General features: G+C 41.6%; 3 protein-coding genes across 4 annotated transcripts; 1 reads left to right on the top strand and 2 right to left on the bottom strand.

Annotated features, from left to right (window-relative positions):
• Positions 1–21: 21 nt before the first annotated feature.
• Positions 22–6,837, bottom strand: guk1a (guanylate kinase 1a). Of its 2 annotated transcripts, none has more exons than XM_053437881.1 (7): positions 6,686–6,837; positions 2,959–3,072; positions 2,668–2,709; positions 2,330–2,565; positions 2,064–2,148; positions 1,881–1,966; positions 22–1,654 (listed from the first exon to the last, which is right to left on the bottom strand). In XM_053437881.1, exons 1-7 carry the CDS (start codon positions 6,717–6,719, stop codon positions 1,616–1,618), a joined length of 636 nt encoding a protein of 211 aa, XP_053293856.1. In that variant the 5' UTR covers positions 6,720–6,837; the 3' UTR covers positions 22–1,615. The 2 variants fall into 2 exon arrangements, with proteins under 2 accessions (XP_053293856.1, XP_053293855.1); XM_053437880.1 differs by lacking the exon at positions 6,686–6,837 and adding an exon at positions 4,312–4,441.
• Positions 6,794–10,815, top strand: c13h1orf35 (chromosome 13 C1orf35 homolog). The gene is made up of 9 exons (XM_053437879.1): positions 6,794–6,911; positions 7,114–7,406; positions 8,269–8,419; positions 8,511–8,556; positions 8,665–8,747; positions 8,861–8,933; positions 9,110–9,180; positions 9,269–9,397; positions 9,987–10,815. Exons 2-9 carry the CDS (start codon positions 7,310–7,312, stop codon positions 10,240–10,242), a joined length of 906 nt encoding a protein of 301 aa, XP_053293854.1. The 5' UTR covers positions 6,794–6,911; positions 7,114–7,309; the 3' UTR covers positions 10,243–10,815.
• Positions 10,816–11,914: 1,099 nt separating this feature from the next.
• Positions 11,915–15,835, bottom strand: arf1 (ADP-ribosylation factor 1). Its single transcript, XM_053438460.1, has 5 exons — positions 15,683–15,835; positions 14,543–14,719; positions 14,282–14,392; positions 14,026–14,150; positions 11,915–13,279 (listed from the first exon to the last, which is right to left on the bottom strand). Exons 2-5 carry the CDS (start codon positions 14,682–14,684, stop codon positions 13,118–13,120), a joined length of 540 nt encoding a protein of 179 aa, XP_053294435.1. The 5' UTR covers positions 14,685–14,719; positions 15,683–15,835; the 3' UTR covers positions 11,915–13,117.
• Positions 15,836–16,094: the final 259 nt, after the last annotated feature.

The following is a 16,094-nucleotide window of genomic DNA, read 5'->3' as shown; positions in this document are numbered from 1 at the left end:
ATTAAATACATATACTGAAAATAAATGACTTGTTTCTTTATTTCTTACATATACAAATAATGATTCCTCCAATGGGTTTATGAATATGTATTGGAGTTTCAACAGGTAACAGTCTCACTGCTGGACGATTAATGGACGTAATACAAAATGACATTGTATTTCCACAACAAGCACATTATTGTTATTGCTGGTTAAATTCAGGCTTCATACACATTTTGACCAATGGATTTTCATGACTTTTCAATAACTTAAAACCAAATTTCCATGACCAAACATTTTGTGAAATCTCGGTGTATACATGAAAAAGTGACATTTTTTTTTATCTAAGCTGCCAATGAGAATTCCAAAGCATACAGTATACCTTAAATGACACAAATGAATGAGACAATAGTTTGATTGAGGTCTTTGTTCTTTTTTAACCCATGGCATGTACTTTTCCATTTGTAGCCAAACATTGTTATATCTACACTTCCCTGGCATAATGCATTATCCCGCCTGCTTCCCCACCGAACTTTTCAGTTAGTATGAGAGTGTATGCCTGCTTATATTTTGAGCATATGAATTATTTAAAACTCAGCGTAAATGAATGCCAATGTACAAGTATTAAGTTTTAAATGTTTTCTTGGGTCTCAGGTAAATGTATTTTGTGCAACAAAAAAGAAAAGAATTTAATTTGTCCTCGTAGTTTAAAACCTTTCCTTTTGTTAGAAACCACATACAGTCTACTGGACGTCATTTTACCCTTCACAAAAAGCAGCAAAGGGAAAAAGCTACACCATAGAAAAGTTAAACAAATTTACAACACAAAAATTGTTCTAACCCCCCCAAAAAACATAAAGATGCAATATACGGAGTGGCATTAATTTCTGTTGCTTTTGTTCTTAACTATTATTCCTATCAGGGAATTTAATCCAACTAGAGCACATCAGTATTTACTCTCATCCCACAAACCAATCTTGTATTTAGTTAGCACATTATGTGGCGATAGAGAAAAAAGCATTAACCGGCACTGGAATATTTTTATTTCAACAGTAGTGCTGACTTGCCTGTAAGTAAACAACCACCATGTTTATTCCCAGAGATCAGCTGAATTGATGATCTGGGAGCTGATGTCAAACTCTCACTCAGTCTGTCTTCGATACATTTTACCGTCTCTGTGCATCCATTACATTAACACAGTTTGACTGGTTACCCAAGAAAAAAAGATTCAAACAATAAGAGCAGCATAACTTGCTGCCACTAACCACGGTATCCACACCCTTGACAAACCGGTTAATCCACGTGATGGAGTGAGTTACATCCTGTTTGTGTGTCTGCGTTGGTGACAATGTGTTCAGTAAATGTCCAACAGAGCGCGCTCTACTATGCCAGTCACACATCAGGTAAGGATTGCTGGAGTATCTTTTTCTTTCATACAACTGAAAACCAAAAATGTGAAGGAAAAAAAAAATGCACTCTTGTCAGTTTAAAAAAAAGTTCCACTTTACAGTATTTTCATATACTTCTAAAACCAAATGTAAAACCTACACACAGACCATCATCTGAGGGAATGTACACAACTGGAATGTAGGTCTGTGGTTTTCAGAGGAGTGGCTGGACGGGACCGAGGCGTGTCCTACGAGGACATGCTGATCTTCTTCACCTTATTAATTTCCTGAAGGGAGAATAAAATATTTCACAATGCTCCAAACATACGTAGTTAATGCTGATCATGAAACAATGTTACAAAGAAACAAAGGACATTAAATCCTAACTTTTTCTCAAATTTAGCTCTTAAACAAACATCAGTGTGATACGAACTACCTAAAATGACAGAAACCTCTTTGAGACCAATTTGTAATAACTGCTCGAGTCTCATGTGTTCTGCAACAGTGACTCACCTCGAGAAGAGCCTGTTTTAGATGTCCGTAAGCATCCTCCAAGTTATCGTTGATAATTATCACATCAAACAAACCAGGTTCTTTACCTAAAAGAAGATACATTCATCATCAGTCATTACTTAAACATTCTTTAGTATGTGGTTAAGAACTTTTGAGTTTTCAGAACAGACTGTGATTACTGACCCAACTCCATATCCTTCTCGGCTGCATCCAGACGCTTCTGGAGGCTCTCCTCTGACTCGGTTTTCCTGTCTCTTAAACGTTTTTCCTGAAACAATTAAAAAGCACAACCAGGTCTCAATGAACAAGAAGCATTCAGGAGTCCTGACCGAGCATCTGTAAGACAGGTACCCAGCAGAACAAAGCAAAGTCACACCCAGGAATACCGTTTTTGATTCAGCAGTGACCAGACTGGTTATTTGTTGAAATGCATTTCCTTGTGTACTCACCAAGACTGCCATGGATGGGGGCTGGATGGAGATGTACATGGGATTCAGGTCTGTGCCTTTAATGTTCCTCACGCCCTGCATGTCTAAGTCAAGTATACAGATGAGGTTCTTGGCCTGGACGTCCTGCACAGCCGCTTTACTCGTCCCGTACATGTTGCCGGAAAACTCTGCGTTCTCCATGAAATCGCCTTTGTCGATGCTCGCCTGCATTACCTCCCGAGTGACATAATGGTAATCTGAAGTAAGGACAAAGGAAAATGAAACACAGCAACACGGATAACTAGAAGTTTAGAAACTAGGTGTTAGCAGTGTCGTGAAGGAGGAGGGCTTTTCTGTACCTTTGCCATTTTTTTCTCCAGGTCGAGGTTTTCGAGTTGTATCTGAGGAAAGATGAGACATTTATTTAAAGGCTGCGCTGGATATGATGAAGTTAGTTTATCGATTGATAATAAGATTCGTCTGTTTCAAGCTTTTAAATGTGGAATAATTATTATTATTTTCTGCCCTTTGTCCATAAAAAAAGCTACAATTGTTTGTTAACTTGAGGGAATTTAAGGTAAACACCAACATGCCCTACAAAACAATCCACAGGTGGACTCTACTGATGGACAGCTGTTGTCGGCACTTACGCGATACGCTGAAGCCAAAGACGCTGTCATATTCCTTCATGAGCTTCTTCAGCAGGGTGCTCTTCCCTGCTCCTGACGGGCCGCTGAACACCACGGGCCTGGGTCCAGCCATAGCTGAGAGAGAGGCAGAGAAAAGGACGAGTGTGGATTATGGTAGAAAAGAGGTTGAGGTTGGAGGGATGGACACATAACCACTAGAGTCTAGTGGAATGAGTCATCATAGGATCATCCGTCAGTGCACAAACACGAGAGTTCAGAAAGACGCTGGTTTCACAACATGAGAGCCGGTCAACAAGTTTAGACAAGCCCGTCTCTGGTGGGATGAAAACCATGAAGTGATTAGCCGGCAGTTCTCAGAGGGAGACGGAGTAATCAGACCAAAATACCCCCCCCACCCCCCCCCCCCCCAGGAGCCGAGCACATCGACTGGTTAGCAGTGGGGGGTTACTGGGGTTACCATGGAGATGTGGAGGAGCGATTACTCACTAATTGGAGAGCCCTCTTGAGAGGAAATGTGGGGCGGGGCCACTTGGTAACCATGACACAAACACTCCCCTGCAACAGACGTGCTCTTCCCTGACCCACACTGCATCCTTCCATCAAGCTCGGTGGAAATCTGTTTGTGCTCTCGCTTTTAAACAATCAAACATAAAAAAACGACCAGCAAGAACACAAGAGGGGTGAAAACTAAACCCCCCTGGCTGAGGAGCAGAAACTTAAAAAGAGAGTCCAGCCCTTTAGATGTGAAATGTTTGTCAAGCAGATGTGGTGAATTTGACAAAATATGCTAAATCCCCCCGCCTGCTGTGAGTCAGAAGCTATGAACCACATCTTCCTGGCTGGTGCGGCCACACCAGGTGCAATGTGTGGCTGAACCACAGGGAGGGGCGCTCAGGAAGCAGCCTGGGTAGCCGTGGACCAACACGTCCTGTCCCAGTAGACAGGTTGGTTCTGAAACTTACTGAAACTCTACACTAATGCTAAACTACACACACACACACAGCCTGCATGCTGAGGTGAAAATATGAAAAGGAGCCGTGGCTGTCGATCTACTCAGGATAGTCCAGGCACTCGAGTGAATTTGTTTCTCATTGAAACTAACGTTTCCACCTGCTCCACAAGCAGGTTTGACACCAAGTCGGTGGCATCCAGGAAGAAGGAAACACAACTCTCTTTAAATCACAGCCAGTCTGTCTTTGACAAGGCTTCAGGCAGAGCACAGGTTAGTAAAACCTACATGTCTCTTAAAATCTCACCCACTTTATACTGTGACATATTCAACGCAGCTTCTTTCCCCATTCTCAATGAAATGTAAGTAAGCTACTCTAGTGAATAAAGTATAACCCTCCTTACCTTCCTGAAAACACACAGAGCTCAAACAAACAGAGCCTTCAACTGAGCCGGTTGTGAGAAGTGTCGGATCATAAACAGGAGGTAGGAGGGACAGAGGGGCAGGGCCACTCACACACCAATACACTCTGTGTTCAACACAGTGTAGATATATAAATAGACTCATAGTGATCTGACGCTGAAGGCCTGTATACGTGGATAGTTTCTGCTCCAAAGACTGAGACCAGCCTCCATTCCTGCGTTTGTCACTCAGCTGATTTTCTGTGATCATCTTCCCAACAGTCACAAGTCAAAAGAAAACAGTTACATCTGTCATATTAAGCCACTAAAACCACCACAGAAAAGACACTAAAGCCTTTAACTTACACCAGCAACAGGAATCAGATGGGTTAGATCCAAATATGAGGGATTCCATATGACATGATGACAGAGATTGTAAAGAAGCCTACTCCATCTTTAAACACAAATGTGTTGTGTACTGGTCTCTGTGGGGTTTTAATTGAAAGTAATAGAATCAGAGCCTCATGAGGGCTCTCGTCTCCGGGCTAATCAGATGCAGCGAGGTTGAGTTTGCAGGTGCAAATGACAACTGTCATTTTCGATGGCCTCTTGAATGCTTCAAGAGCAGCCCGGCTAAATAAAGGTGCCGTTCTTTTTTCAGAGGTCAGTGTAAAAGCCCTAATGTTTTCTTCCTAGAATTTATATCTTCCTACCCCAAGCCGAATATCCTTCTTCAGCAGATTTTCAAAGTTATCCATGCTCCTATCAAGGCAATAATAAAAACAGGTATTAACAGGTAATACTTGTTTCACACATCCTAAGAAAGGGCCTTCAAGTCCTGAAATAGTTATTTTACAATATTTTGGGAAGCACCAAAGGTTTGGAGCAAACTCCCACCACACACCAGACAACCTAACTGTTGATAGTTTTAAGAAACAATTCAAGACACATTTCTATGATCTTGCTTTTAATTAATTTATCCTTTTTTTTAACACCAGTCTTTTTCTTTCCTTTTCTTATTTTCATACCTTTTACTAGTTTTATAATTTTATTTATTTTGAAGTCTTTGTTTTATTGCTCCCACGTGAAGGTCTCTTCTTCTTTGTCATGAAAAGCTGGTTAATAAGGTTGACTTCCTGTATTAAAGGTCCTGAATCACCAGAGTTTTATGTCTTCCTCAAGGAAGGAATCATCCTAAATAATAATGAACTAGATCTAAATTTGCTTTTCTTACTGACTAGGCGTGTGAGACCTGCAGCTGACACTCACTTGCACAAGAAGCAGCCTCTTGTACTTAGATCAGAGCTGCGTGACAGGAAATGAGAGACGTGAGTTTATCATCAGTATTGGAACTCGTGCACACATGTGACTTACGTTTGCTTTGAGCAAAGCTTGAGTCAAAGGAAATCTCAGGAGTTATTTTCTGGAGTTGAAACAATTCAAACTAAAAAGTTCCAGTAGTCATACTAATGCCTTCATCAAATGTATTTGATGTCCTAACCTTACATGTCCTCTTATGCCAGTACATTAATACATTTGACAACATGATGCTACATCGGGCTCTGGCAAATTGTGTTTAGACTTTCACACAGTCCTTAACAGATGATTCTGTAATGAAAATATGTACAATAAACAGTGTGTAATGTGAGTGGGGGTGTTAGTTGGGTTGACCCTGACAACGGGGATTCATGTGGGCACCGGTTGAACCAGTTATCTTCCCTAATCGGTCCAAAGCTGTGAGCTCCTCATTTAACTTCTAAAAGTCCCACTTTCCATTCATCATTATAATGTGTGTCGCCAAGTATCTACAACCTGGAAATCAGACTTCTCATCTAACTCCGGCATATCACTGTGCACTTTGACTCACTCACTGGAAAGAGCAATACAATGATATGAATATGAAACTAAAGAAGAAGAAAATGTTGGAATGATTCCACCGCTGAATTTAAAATAGTTAGTTATCAAAAGGAAACTACTCTATAACAAAGACCTCCTTTTTTTCTGTTTCAATGCGTGTTTAATGTTATTTCCTTTTCTCTTAAATGTCATTTGAACTCGTTCTTGTGTTTCTTAAAATCTGTTCCTTTAGATAAGTGACATTTTAACATCTATACTGTATGTAAGGCACTTTCAGCTGCATTTCTTGTATGAAAAGATGCAACACAAATTAAGCCTATTATTAATAGTGTCATTATTCAGCATGCTGGTGAATAAACTACACAGCATCAGCTCAACTTAACTTAGCTCAGTAAAACACACAGCAGCCTTCAGAGACGAAGCAGGAAACCAGCCTGATGGAGATGAATGGCTGTTTCTTCGCTAGTGATGCAGCTCGGACACGTTTCACCGACACACAAACAAATAGGATCCTTCTTACCTGTGAGCAACCTGGAGAAAAACCTCATGTACATCGGGAGACGCGTTACTTTGCGGTTTGAGGATGTCTCTCTTCCTCCTCCGCTGAGAAAGCCTTTGAGGAAGCTGGACAGCCTACGTCATCACTGCGAGACCACAACAGGGTCGCTCGACGACGTCATCGTGCGACAAGGCTAAGAAAGTTTTGCTAGCGTTACTTTGAAAGAAAGCCCGACATACTACCGCAGGTATTTGAGAATTATGAGTGAATTTTGTGTCGGCTGCCTTTCCCCTGAGCGGTGAGACGATGTGTGTGCATGTTGAGGCACAATTAGTTGTGTAGCTTTGTGTAAGGGCCGCTACATAGCCTAGCTTGGGTGACACGCTGCTACTCTAGTATTCATCCTGTTTCCTTAAGACGCTTTAAAAACACAGGGAACTTCTTTGCAGGGTTTTTATCCAGAGTATTCACCACCACCTCTAATGGGAAACACGCCCCGATCCCCGCGGAGCGTCACCGGATGAGTCGACGCTGACGGCCTTGACCGATCGCGGTGCTCGTGTGCTATACCGTGGCTGCCAACAAAAAAAGTTAGCGCGTTGACCGACGCCCCGGTGCTCATCGTCGAAAAGTGACCGACTAAGGATGTTTGGAGCGTCGAGGTCCGGAGGGTCCCGGGGGGGACAGGACAACTTCAACTGGGACGACGTGAAAGTCGATAAGCACAGAGAGAACTACCTGGGTAAGTGTGTTAGCGCTGACCAGAGACCATGCTAACAGCTGCCTGCTAACCCACACACGCACAGCTGGAGTCACACTAAACTACACGCGAGGACTGACACACCAACTTTGCCATCTCTCAAGAGTAATAGATATATTGTATATCGATTTAATTCAGTTGTAGGATGGTTTAATGTTGTTAGACACGTTTCACTTTGGTTTTAAACGCACATTAAACCCCGCCTATCTGCCCCATGAGCTGCTTTTCATTACCTTTGGTTATAGAGTCCCTCATTCCGCAGTTTCTGTTCTGGGCCAGTCGCTCGGGGTTCCTCCCTTCACACAGCAGGTCCGAGCTTTCATTGCTCGGTCTCCCCCTGTCCGTCCCTCCCTCCCCGTGTCTCCTTGTCTCCCCCTGTCTGTCTCTCCCTGAACACACGTAGCCTCTCCGTTTTCGGAGCCTGCACCGCTGGCAACGTGTCAGCTGCCCACTGCTGTGACATCAGTCACACAACAGGATAACCTGACAACATTAGTTAAAGTTAAACTAGAAAATCCTGCTGAGAAAATGTTGACATTTATAAGAGCTGTATGTTTAAAACATGAGAGACAGATCCAATCCCTTGGGAGTCAATCAAAGCTTGAATCACAACATCTAAGACATCAAATGAATCTTTCCTTGCTAAACACACTGAGAAAAAGCTATAAGTCCCATCTGTTAAATAAAAACACTTAGAATCTAAGATTTTGCCGAACCTACAGATATATTGAGTGACTGGTTAAAAGGGAAATAACTGAAACTTAGAACCGTCTGCACAATACAGTCGAAATTACGTGTATAAAAAAGTATATCTATCTCAACCGCTGTTAATTCTTCTTTCCAGGGAACTCTTTGATGGCTCCAGTAGGACGATGGCAAAAAGGCAAAGACCTGTCGTGGTATTCAAAAGACAAAAAAGGCGGCGAGGCTTTGTCCAAACAGGAAGAAATTGCTGCGGTCAAGGCTGCAGAGCACGAGGCACTGATGGCTGCCCTGTATGTATAATGTCCTGTCGTAGAAATGCATCGCAAACACAGGCATCAACCCAAATATAATCTACTCATGTTTTTCTGTTTTTCAATGTAGAGGGCACAAGTATATAAAGAGACAACCAACTGGCCTGACCAAAGAGGTATGTGACTCTTCTAAGTTTTGATTTCAGTCATAAAAGCCTTTTTTTTAAAGATGTAACCTGCATTAACATGTTAAATAATCTAAAATTTGATCTGATTTACACCAGGATCTTGTAGATGTTTGCAGGAGGGAAGAGGTCGATGGTGAGGAGAGGGATGTAGACCGTGTGTCAGGCTTGGGAAGCGCCAGGTAAGTGTTTTTTCTTGTTTTCTTAATAAGAAAACATGGTTTGCTTATTTCCCCCCAAAATCATGCTTATTTTCATGCAATGTGACTACAGACTGTTTTTATTCAATCTACAGCGTAGGGGCAAGGAAAATGGCGTTCTCCGATAAAGAAAAGGAGGCTGTTAAAATGGGCTTAGCAGTCTTTACGGTAAGTTTTCTTCTCTATCCACTGCCTTTCCAAGTGTCACTAAACAAGGGATTGTTCAGATCTTTAACATATTGATCATCTTTATAATCTGACAAGCAGTTTGATTAATTAATAGCGGTAGTTCAGAAAATTTTGTTCAATCTGCACCCTGATGACAAAGAACCCTCTCTTTACAGCACCACAAGACTGATGGTCGTCTAGAATCTACAACAACAAAAACATCTGAGATTGTAGAAAAAGAAGAACGGTATGTTCGTTAAATATTCATTCTTTATCAATGTTTTCCACGTTTACTTCACCTATAATAATCTTTTGCTGCTTTGGTTTGTCTTTAGTCATGAGTCGAAAAAGAAAAAGAAGGAGAAAAAGAGCAAGAAGGAGAAAAAGAGCAAGAAGGAAAAGAAGAAGAAGAGGCAAAGAAGAGACTCGTCGTCCTCGGAGTCCGATGATGATGAAAGAAAGAGGTTTGTTCATCAGCCTCAGAATGGCCTTAATATCAGGGTTAATATAAACCTATGTTTAAAAGAACAGATGCATTTGGTTTAGAAACAGAGGTTTAGATTATTCATTACCTCCTGTGAAGTGGCCACATGTGCAAACAGAAACTTCCCTCTGTCGGCACTAGAGGGCACCGAGGCGCTGTCGTACACACAGCAACCTCAAGAATGACCTTTAAACATTTGAGAAGCATGTATCCATAGATAATAGATAGAATTGATGCAGCACAGATGTTAGATGTATCCCAAGATAATAGATACATTGTGTAAATCAGTTGCGTTACATTCATTTTTTGTAAGTTGTCTGCTTTAATAAGTTGTGCCAGCAAGAACAAGAACAACCATGATAGTGATTTGCGTAGGTGCATGATAAATGTTGTTGCATGGAGAAACTTGTCAACACAATACTCGGTTATTTTCAGCCCCAGCCGACCTGTGTTTTCAGTTGACGCCACTGTAAAGCTGATCCGGCAGTTACTTCTCTCTCAGCCTCACAGCATCTTTGATCCCCGCCACGGCGACAGCCATTGATTGTTTGTTTCCTTTTACTCTTCAGGCACAGAAAGGACCACCATCATCATAATCCATCATACCACAGTCAGAGTGGAGCCAGACCCCATGACAGCCATTCAAGGGGGGGAGCAAAAGCCGAGCGAGAGCCCTCCTACCCCGATCATCGACAGCGGCGGCATGACACAGACTCCTCTGACGGGGGGTCTCCTGTCCCCCGTAACCCTGCCAGCCACAAGATGGCCCCTGCTGGTGCAACACAAAGCCACAGGCGGCGCCACGACACAGACTCGGACAACTAATGTCCCTCCCCCCCAATTCAAAGACGCATAATGCGGACAGAGCGCTCATCAGCAGCTCGACTGCCCCTGAAGACCTCATTTACCCTGGACAACCGAACAGACTGGGGATGGAGACAGGTTGACGTGTCAGACAAACAGGCGTGGGCCGTATGTTTTATCCTTTCCCCCAGTGAGTTGTTCAGTTGGTTATAGGACACTGGTGGGGTTTTTTAACACATTGTATGTGATAATACAACCAATACTTTCTATTTCTATTTTAATTTCATTAGATGAAATACAATGACGGGTAAATAGTTCAATGGAATTTACTTTTATTCTTATATCTTGCCCTGGTAGCTGTTAATATTCAAGAAATTTATGAAATGTCCGTTTTAACCAGAACATCGTTGCTGCAGGAACATTTATTATGTGGAAACTACTCGCCTGATCCATTAAAGGATTTCAAATACAGGTAGAATAGAGCGGATATAGATGGTAACTTCTCACAAAAGTAGAGCTAAAACTGTTTAATGCTACAGAAAGTTGTGTAATTTGCAAAATCTATCAATAAACATCTATATGATGAAAAATCAATTGCAAGTTTGTTTGAGTTTTTTTTGTTGAACATACTCTCTGATGCTCCGCGATGCCTTTTAGTCCTCGGGCGTCTCCTCCATCCCACTGGGCCTCTTGCTTTACTCAGCAGCTCTGCTCCTTTTCTCTCTCTCAGTCATGCCAGCGCTCCTTAATCCCTCACCAGCCCAGGTTGAGCTCCCTGACTGGTGCGACACCATTGGAATGCTCTCCACTGGTCATAATAGAGTGTAGTGTTTGCATTTGTCTTGAATTGGTCTGAAAGAGGGTATTCTGCTGGCGGGCACCTGGGGGGGTGCACTAAAAAAAAAGAGCAAGGCATTCATAAAGAAGAGTGCAAAAAACCAGGCTGGTCCTTTTATATGGCCGAGTACCATTAGACCACCACACACAAACCAAGCTGATGGAGCAGCAGGAGAGGAGGTCAGACAAAGCCACCCTGTGAGGGTCCTGAGGCTCCGGCTCCCTCTCCCCACACCACCACCACACTCTCCTGCCATGTTTTATAGGCTTGGCTGCATTAACCACGGCAGCCTAATCAACCTGCAAGAATGCTGTCCGAGATTGCCACCCCTGCACAATGTGAACCAGGGTGTGCTCTCCACATTACTGCTTGAACCCAAACATTGGGTGGTTTCCATCATGTTGTGTCTTCACATTTCTTCCTGGGTCAAAGGGTGACACCCCCCCACCCTCCTTGCCCCCAACAGTTCACCCATTGACACCAAATACTAGTGCTGTTGTTAGATCACAGCATTATTTCTTGAAGTGTATCACTGCACTATTCGGCATACAATGGTAATTTCATATTGATTAGTCAGGAACATTTCTGAAGTTGTTTTTCCTTTTTCAACGGAACATATTTAAAGACTTTTGTCCAATAATGTCAAACTCAACTTGTATCTTCAGAAAAGTTACAAATACCTTTGAGAAGCTTATGTACTTTGTAAAAATGTTGACGGATGAATCCACCAACAATTTTCTCTTGATCGACTACCTGATTAATCAATGTCAGTTTGTTTAAGATAACTATTATAAGTCTTGCAGTTATGTAAATTATAGACAATACTGCCAAGAAGGAGAAGAGTCAACATCCACCTTAATATTCAGAAACTTTATTGCATAGATTGAAACATTGGAGATCAGCTTTAAACACATTTTCTCCTTAACTTTACTTACAGGTTAAATTACTCAGTGCTTTCCCCCCCGCATTAAACAAAAGTTTTACATTAAAAACCCGACAATTAAAAAAAGAGTTTTCCAGCATTGAGGCAATTATAAAAAAACAAAACAATGTTTAATGCAACCCAGAGTAGTAAACACCAATACTTTATTACAAAAACCGAACCTATAAGTGTCTCGGATAAGACGACAAATGTACAACCTCCTGATTTCCACACGAACAATATGCTGCAACGATGGAAAACAGTAAACATTAAGTAGAAGCTGATTTTATTTTGCCATCACAACTCCCAGGATGTGATGACTGAAAAGGCAAAGACCTCCTGGAGCCATTAGGAAAGTCACTCTTAATATTGTAGTGTGCAGCTCCTCTATTTACAATTAGGTCAGCATAGGACTCTGGAAATAAGTACTCGTAGTGGGGTAATACTTTCTGTGCAGTCTCATGGTATAAACACACTGTAAATATACAAACCCTCAAACCACATCATGCAGGTTTGCTGACGTGTATATTGCAAAGGCAGCATATGAACGACCTGATACTCAGAATAACAAAAACCCAACAGGGACACAACAAATGTCCTTATAACCACAAAGCAGGTAGAAATGAGAGCACTGCAGTGTAGCCTAATAAAAACCAAGGCACTGTAAAACAAAGGCCAGTTAATAAATGTTCACAGACGAGGAGTTCTCCATCTTGGAGTGATGTCAGTTAAGAGTGCTGATTAAACCAGTGTTGACTAAATGGAAATTTGAACAGCTGGTACATGTAGTCCCTGGTTCAAGTAAGTATATAGCTGCAAGTAGTGCATCAGTGTATATGTTTTTTGATATAAAGTGAATAGTCCCTCATGGATCATGCTCTACAGTAGCCAATATAAAAAGTCGACAGATTGCATTGAGGTACTGGGGCCAACATGTGCAGTTCAACTTGTGTTTCCTGGTTTTCCCTATTCTTACTCAAAGCACACGCGACAGCCCGACGGCCAGAAAGAGAATAACCACAGCAGTTTAAGATAAGCTGCCCCCCCAAAACAAGGCAGCTCAGTTTTGCACCATCTTAAGAGTAGAGAGCAAAGTTACGGATAGATTTGGGTGGATCATTTTTGGAGGCCTGTGATCATGAATTGTTCTTGAGCTGACTTGACAACCACTCCAGTCCCTCGTAGAGACCGTCTCCGGTGGTGGCACAGGTTGCCTGGATGTACCAGCGTCTGTTTCTGAGGGAGTGAAGATTCATCTTGTCTGTGAGCTCTGCAGCATTCATCGCATTTGGAAGGTCCTAAAAAAAACAAAAAAGTGAGAAAAACATTAAGTACATACCCCATACTACAACAGGCCATGAGAAAATAACTGTATATAAGGATGGGTGAAAGATGTCCGCAGCAATTTGGAGCCAGTGTCTTATCGGGATGTAGAGCCTTGGTAGTGATGTCCCATCGATAGACAAGCTTGACCGATTCCAAGTAAGTCTCAATCACGTCACCTTGTATTTATAGCATCAAATAACTTATTCAAACCAAAGTTGGCTGTAAAAATGAACATACTTCCCCTCTCTTCCCCATTTGTCTCTGCTCACCCCAACAGGTTAAAGCAGATGCCAATAGTGAATGAGCGAGTTTTTTCTCCTCAGTCACCAAAGTCCTGCTCATTATGGGAACTGTTGGGTTTGTGTATAACTTGTAAGGTCTTGAACTTCTATGTTGTATACAGTGCCTTCAGATAATTTATTGTATGAGTTGGAGCTATTAAAATTAAACTGAATTGAATCAGTGTGATAAGAACTACCAAAAATGACAGAAAGCATCTTTGAGACAAAATAAAGACTTTAAATACAAAATATGTGTATTTTCCGTTGGCGTGTGCCACATCCACTAACATGGAGAAGGTGGTGTTTATGACCGATACTGCAGCCAGTCACCAGGTGGTAATTGAGTGCCTTTGGAGTCCATCTTTATATACAGAAGACGGAAATAACTGGTTTTGCAACACAGCTGTTTATATAAGAAATGGTTTAGAATTATTTACTTGTTTGTTTGCAAAGACTAAGACCACAGCATCCTGCAGGTCTTGCTCTCCCAACATTCGTAAGAGCTCTTCCCGAGCCTCCGCACATCGCTCTCTGTCGTTGCTGTCCACAACGAAGATGAGTCCTTGAATACAAGCAAATCAGAACAAATAAGTTTGTGTTTATTACCACAAGAATTCATTTCAACGGATAAATAAGTGATTGATTTAAAGGAAAAAACTGCAAACATTGGGGCTTTGATGCAACTTAACTTACCCTGTGTGTTCTGGAAGTAATGACGCCACAGTGGTCGGATTTTGTCTTGACCTCCAACATCCCAAACTGTGAAATTAATGTTCTTGTACTCCACTGTCTCCACATTAAAACCTGAGGGAGAAATAATTCAGATTTTACTAATAGAAAGTCAAAGTTTTCATTTCACAGTGATACAGTCAAATATAAATATTTGTGTCAGGTAGAACAAACAAAAGTCCTAGGTCAAGGCAAGTCGTCATTATATAACAATCTTTGACTTGCCTATCGTGGGGATGGTCGTCACAATCTCTCCAAGTTTGAGCTTGTACAGAATAGTTGTCTTTCCAGCAGCATCCAGACCAACCATGAGGATCCTCATCTCCTTGTGCCCAAACTTAAATAGCTTCATAAATAAATTCCCCATGGTTGCTGGTGATGGGAAGTGACTTTGGTAAAAGCCTGCGGAGAAACAAGAGATCAATTGATGAAATGGGGAGACGCGATGGGAGAGATGTTAAAAGTCAGAAGGATTAATCAGCTTTCAACTTTTCTGTGTGACAGTAAACTGATATATATATATACATATATATAATGAAACCCTGATTGGCAATTTTTGGACAGATTCATGATAAATGAAGTTGCAGCCATAACTGCAACCTCACACTGCATTTGTGTTGCACACCCTGTTATATGACCACAAACAAATTGCCTCATAAATAAACTCCGGTTTCTCCATCCAACAAATACCATGTGCCAACAACTACACACTTCCCACTACAGCTGATGACTTAAAGAACCAGCCATCATCATCTATTGCTATTAGAGTAATATACCTAAGTTTCTGGTTTTCCTGAAAATATATACCCAGCTGTCATTATTATTATTAAAACTGGTAAACATGTAGGAGGTCAAACTGAGACGAGAATCATATAAACAATATCATTTCACAGTAGAAAACGATAAAGTGAAATAATATATATATCTTCAATTGTCAATTGTGACCGACTCGGGGTAACCATTGGACATTATTAGCTGCTGTCCTGTTTCAACAAGTAAAATAATAAGTTTGCTCATCACAAGTTAAACTTACTGAGGGGCGATGCTAAAAGTAAACAAACGACGTTAGCTCGCTAGCTGCCGAAAGTCCTCTGACTAGTTCAGATTATTGACGGTTGATGTAAAACCACTTTCCAGTTGTTATTAAAGTCAAAACAAAACACTACTCACATGACACGAGTTACAAAGTATGATCATATTAAAAGAAAGTCAAATTCAAGTGAACTGACGTAGGAAGCGTCGCACTTTATCCTCTCGGGTTACGTCGCCGCTGTTTAACACAGCTTTTCACCCGCTAACGAGGCGTTTTGTTCCTATTCGTTTTAAACCAAGTCACTTCATTAATGTTTTCTCTTCTTCACTTACACAGTTGATGTGTTTGCTTCCGTCTTCAAGGCGTTTTCCTTCCTCAGCGAAATGGCGATAACTTGACACGTCCGCTTCTTCTTCTTCTTACTCCCTCTGCGTCTTCGTCTGGGTTTCCGGCAGACTTGGAGGCCTCGCGGCACTCTGCTGCCCCCCTCACGTTGGGACTAAACTACAGCTCCATGTGAGTCAGTTCCTCATCATGTTGGGAGATGTCGCTCCCAGTGGCTAAGTGAGGAACTACAGGCATTATTTAAGCTTTAATCATTAAACATAGCATAATTGGTAAATTAGGCCGATTTGACATGACATCACAGTGGCTTCAGATTGAATACAATGAGTTTGACGGACTGTAGTGTAGTTTTAAAGGTATATTCCTTATGTTTATTAATGTATTTCTCAATAATAATCA

Source organism: Pleuronectes platessa, chromosome 13, assembly GCF_947347685.1.
Source record: "Pleuronectes platessa chromosome 13, fPlePla1.1, whole genome shotgun sequence".
Taxonomy (NCBI): domain Eukaryota; kingdom Metazoa; phylum Chordata; class Actinopteri; order Pleuronectiformes; family Pleuronectidae; genus Pleuronectes; species Pleuronectes platessa.
Note: the sequence above shows the minus strand (reverse complement) of the source record. Positions and strands in the feature narration are given on the sequence as shown.

What these genes read in the sequence shown, in the direction of transcription:
- arf1 (XM_053438460.1), bottom strand. Translation starts at nt 14,684, where the DNA reads ATGGGGAATTTATTTATGAAGCTATTTAAGTTTGGGCACAAGGAGATG. An exon ending in GACGACCATCCCCACGATAG is followed by an intron (nt 14,393 to 14,542) that starts GCAAGTCAAAGA and finishes TTTCTCCCTCAG; the next exon opens with GTTTTAATGTGGAGACAGTG. An exon ending in TAGTCTTTGCAAACAAACAA is followed by an intron (nt 13,280 to 14,025) that starts GTAAATAATTCT and finishes TGTTTTTTTTAG; the next exon opens with GACCTTCCAAATGCGATGAA.
- c13h1orf35 (XM_053437879.1), top strand. Translation starts at nt 7,310, where the DNA reads ATGTTTGGAGCGTCGAGGTCCGGAGGGTCCCGGGGGGGACAGGACAAC. An exon ending in GAGGCACTGATGGCTGCCCT is followed by an intron (nt 8,420 to 8,510) that starts GTATGTATAATG and finishes TTTTCAATGTAG; the next exon opens with AGGGCACAAGTATATAAAGA. An exon ending in TCAGGCTTGGGAAGCGCCAG is followed by an intron (nt 8,748 to 8,860) that starts GTAAGTGTTTTT and finishes TTCAATCTACAG; the next exon opens with CGTAGGGGCAAGGAAAATGG.
- guk1a (XM_053437881.1), bottom strand. Translation starts at nt 6,719, where the DNA reads ATGTACATGAGGTTTTTCTCCAGGTTGCTCACAG. An exon ending in TTTCTCCAGGTTGCTCACAG is followed by an intron (nt 3,073 to 6,685) that starts GTAAGAAGGATC and finishes CCTCTCTCTCAG; the next exon opens with CTATGGCTGGACCCAGGCCC. An exon ending in TGGAGAAAAAAATGGCAAAG is followed by an intron (nt 2,566 to 2,667) that starts GTACAGAAAAGC and finishes TCCTTACTTCAG; the next exon opens with ATTACCATTATGTCACTCGG.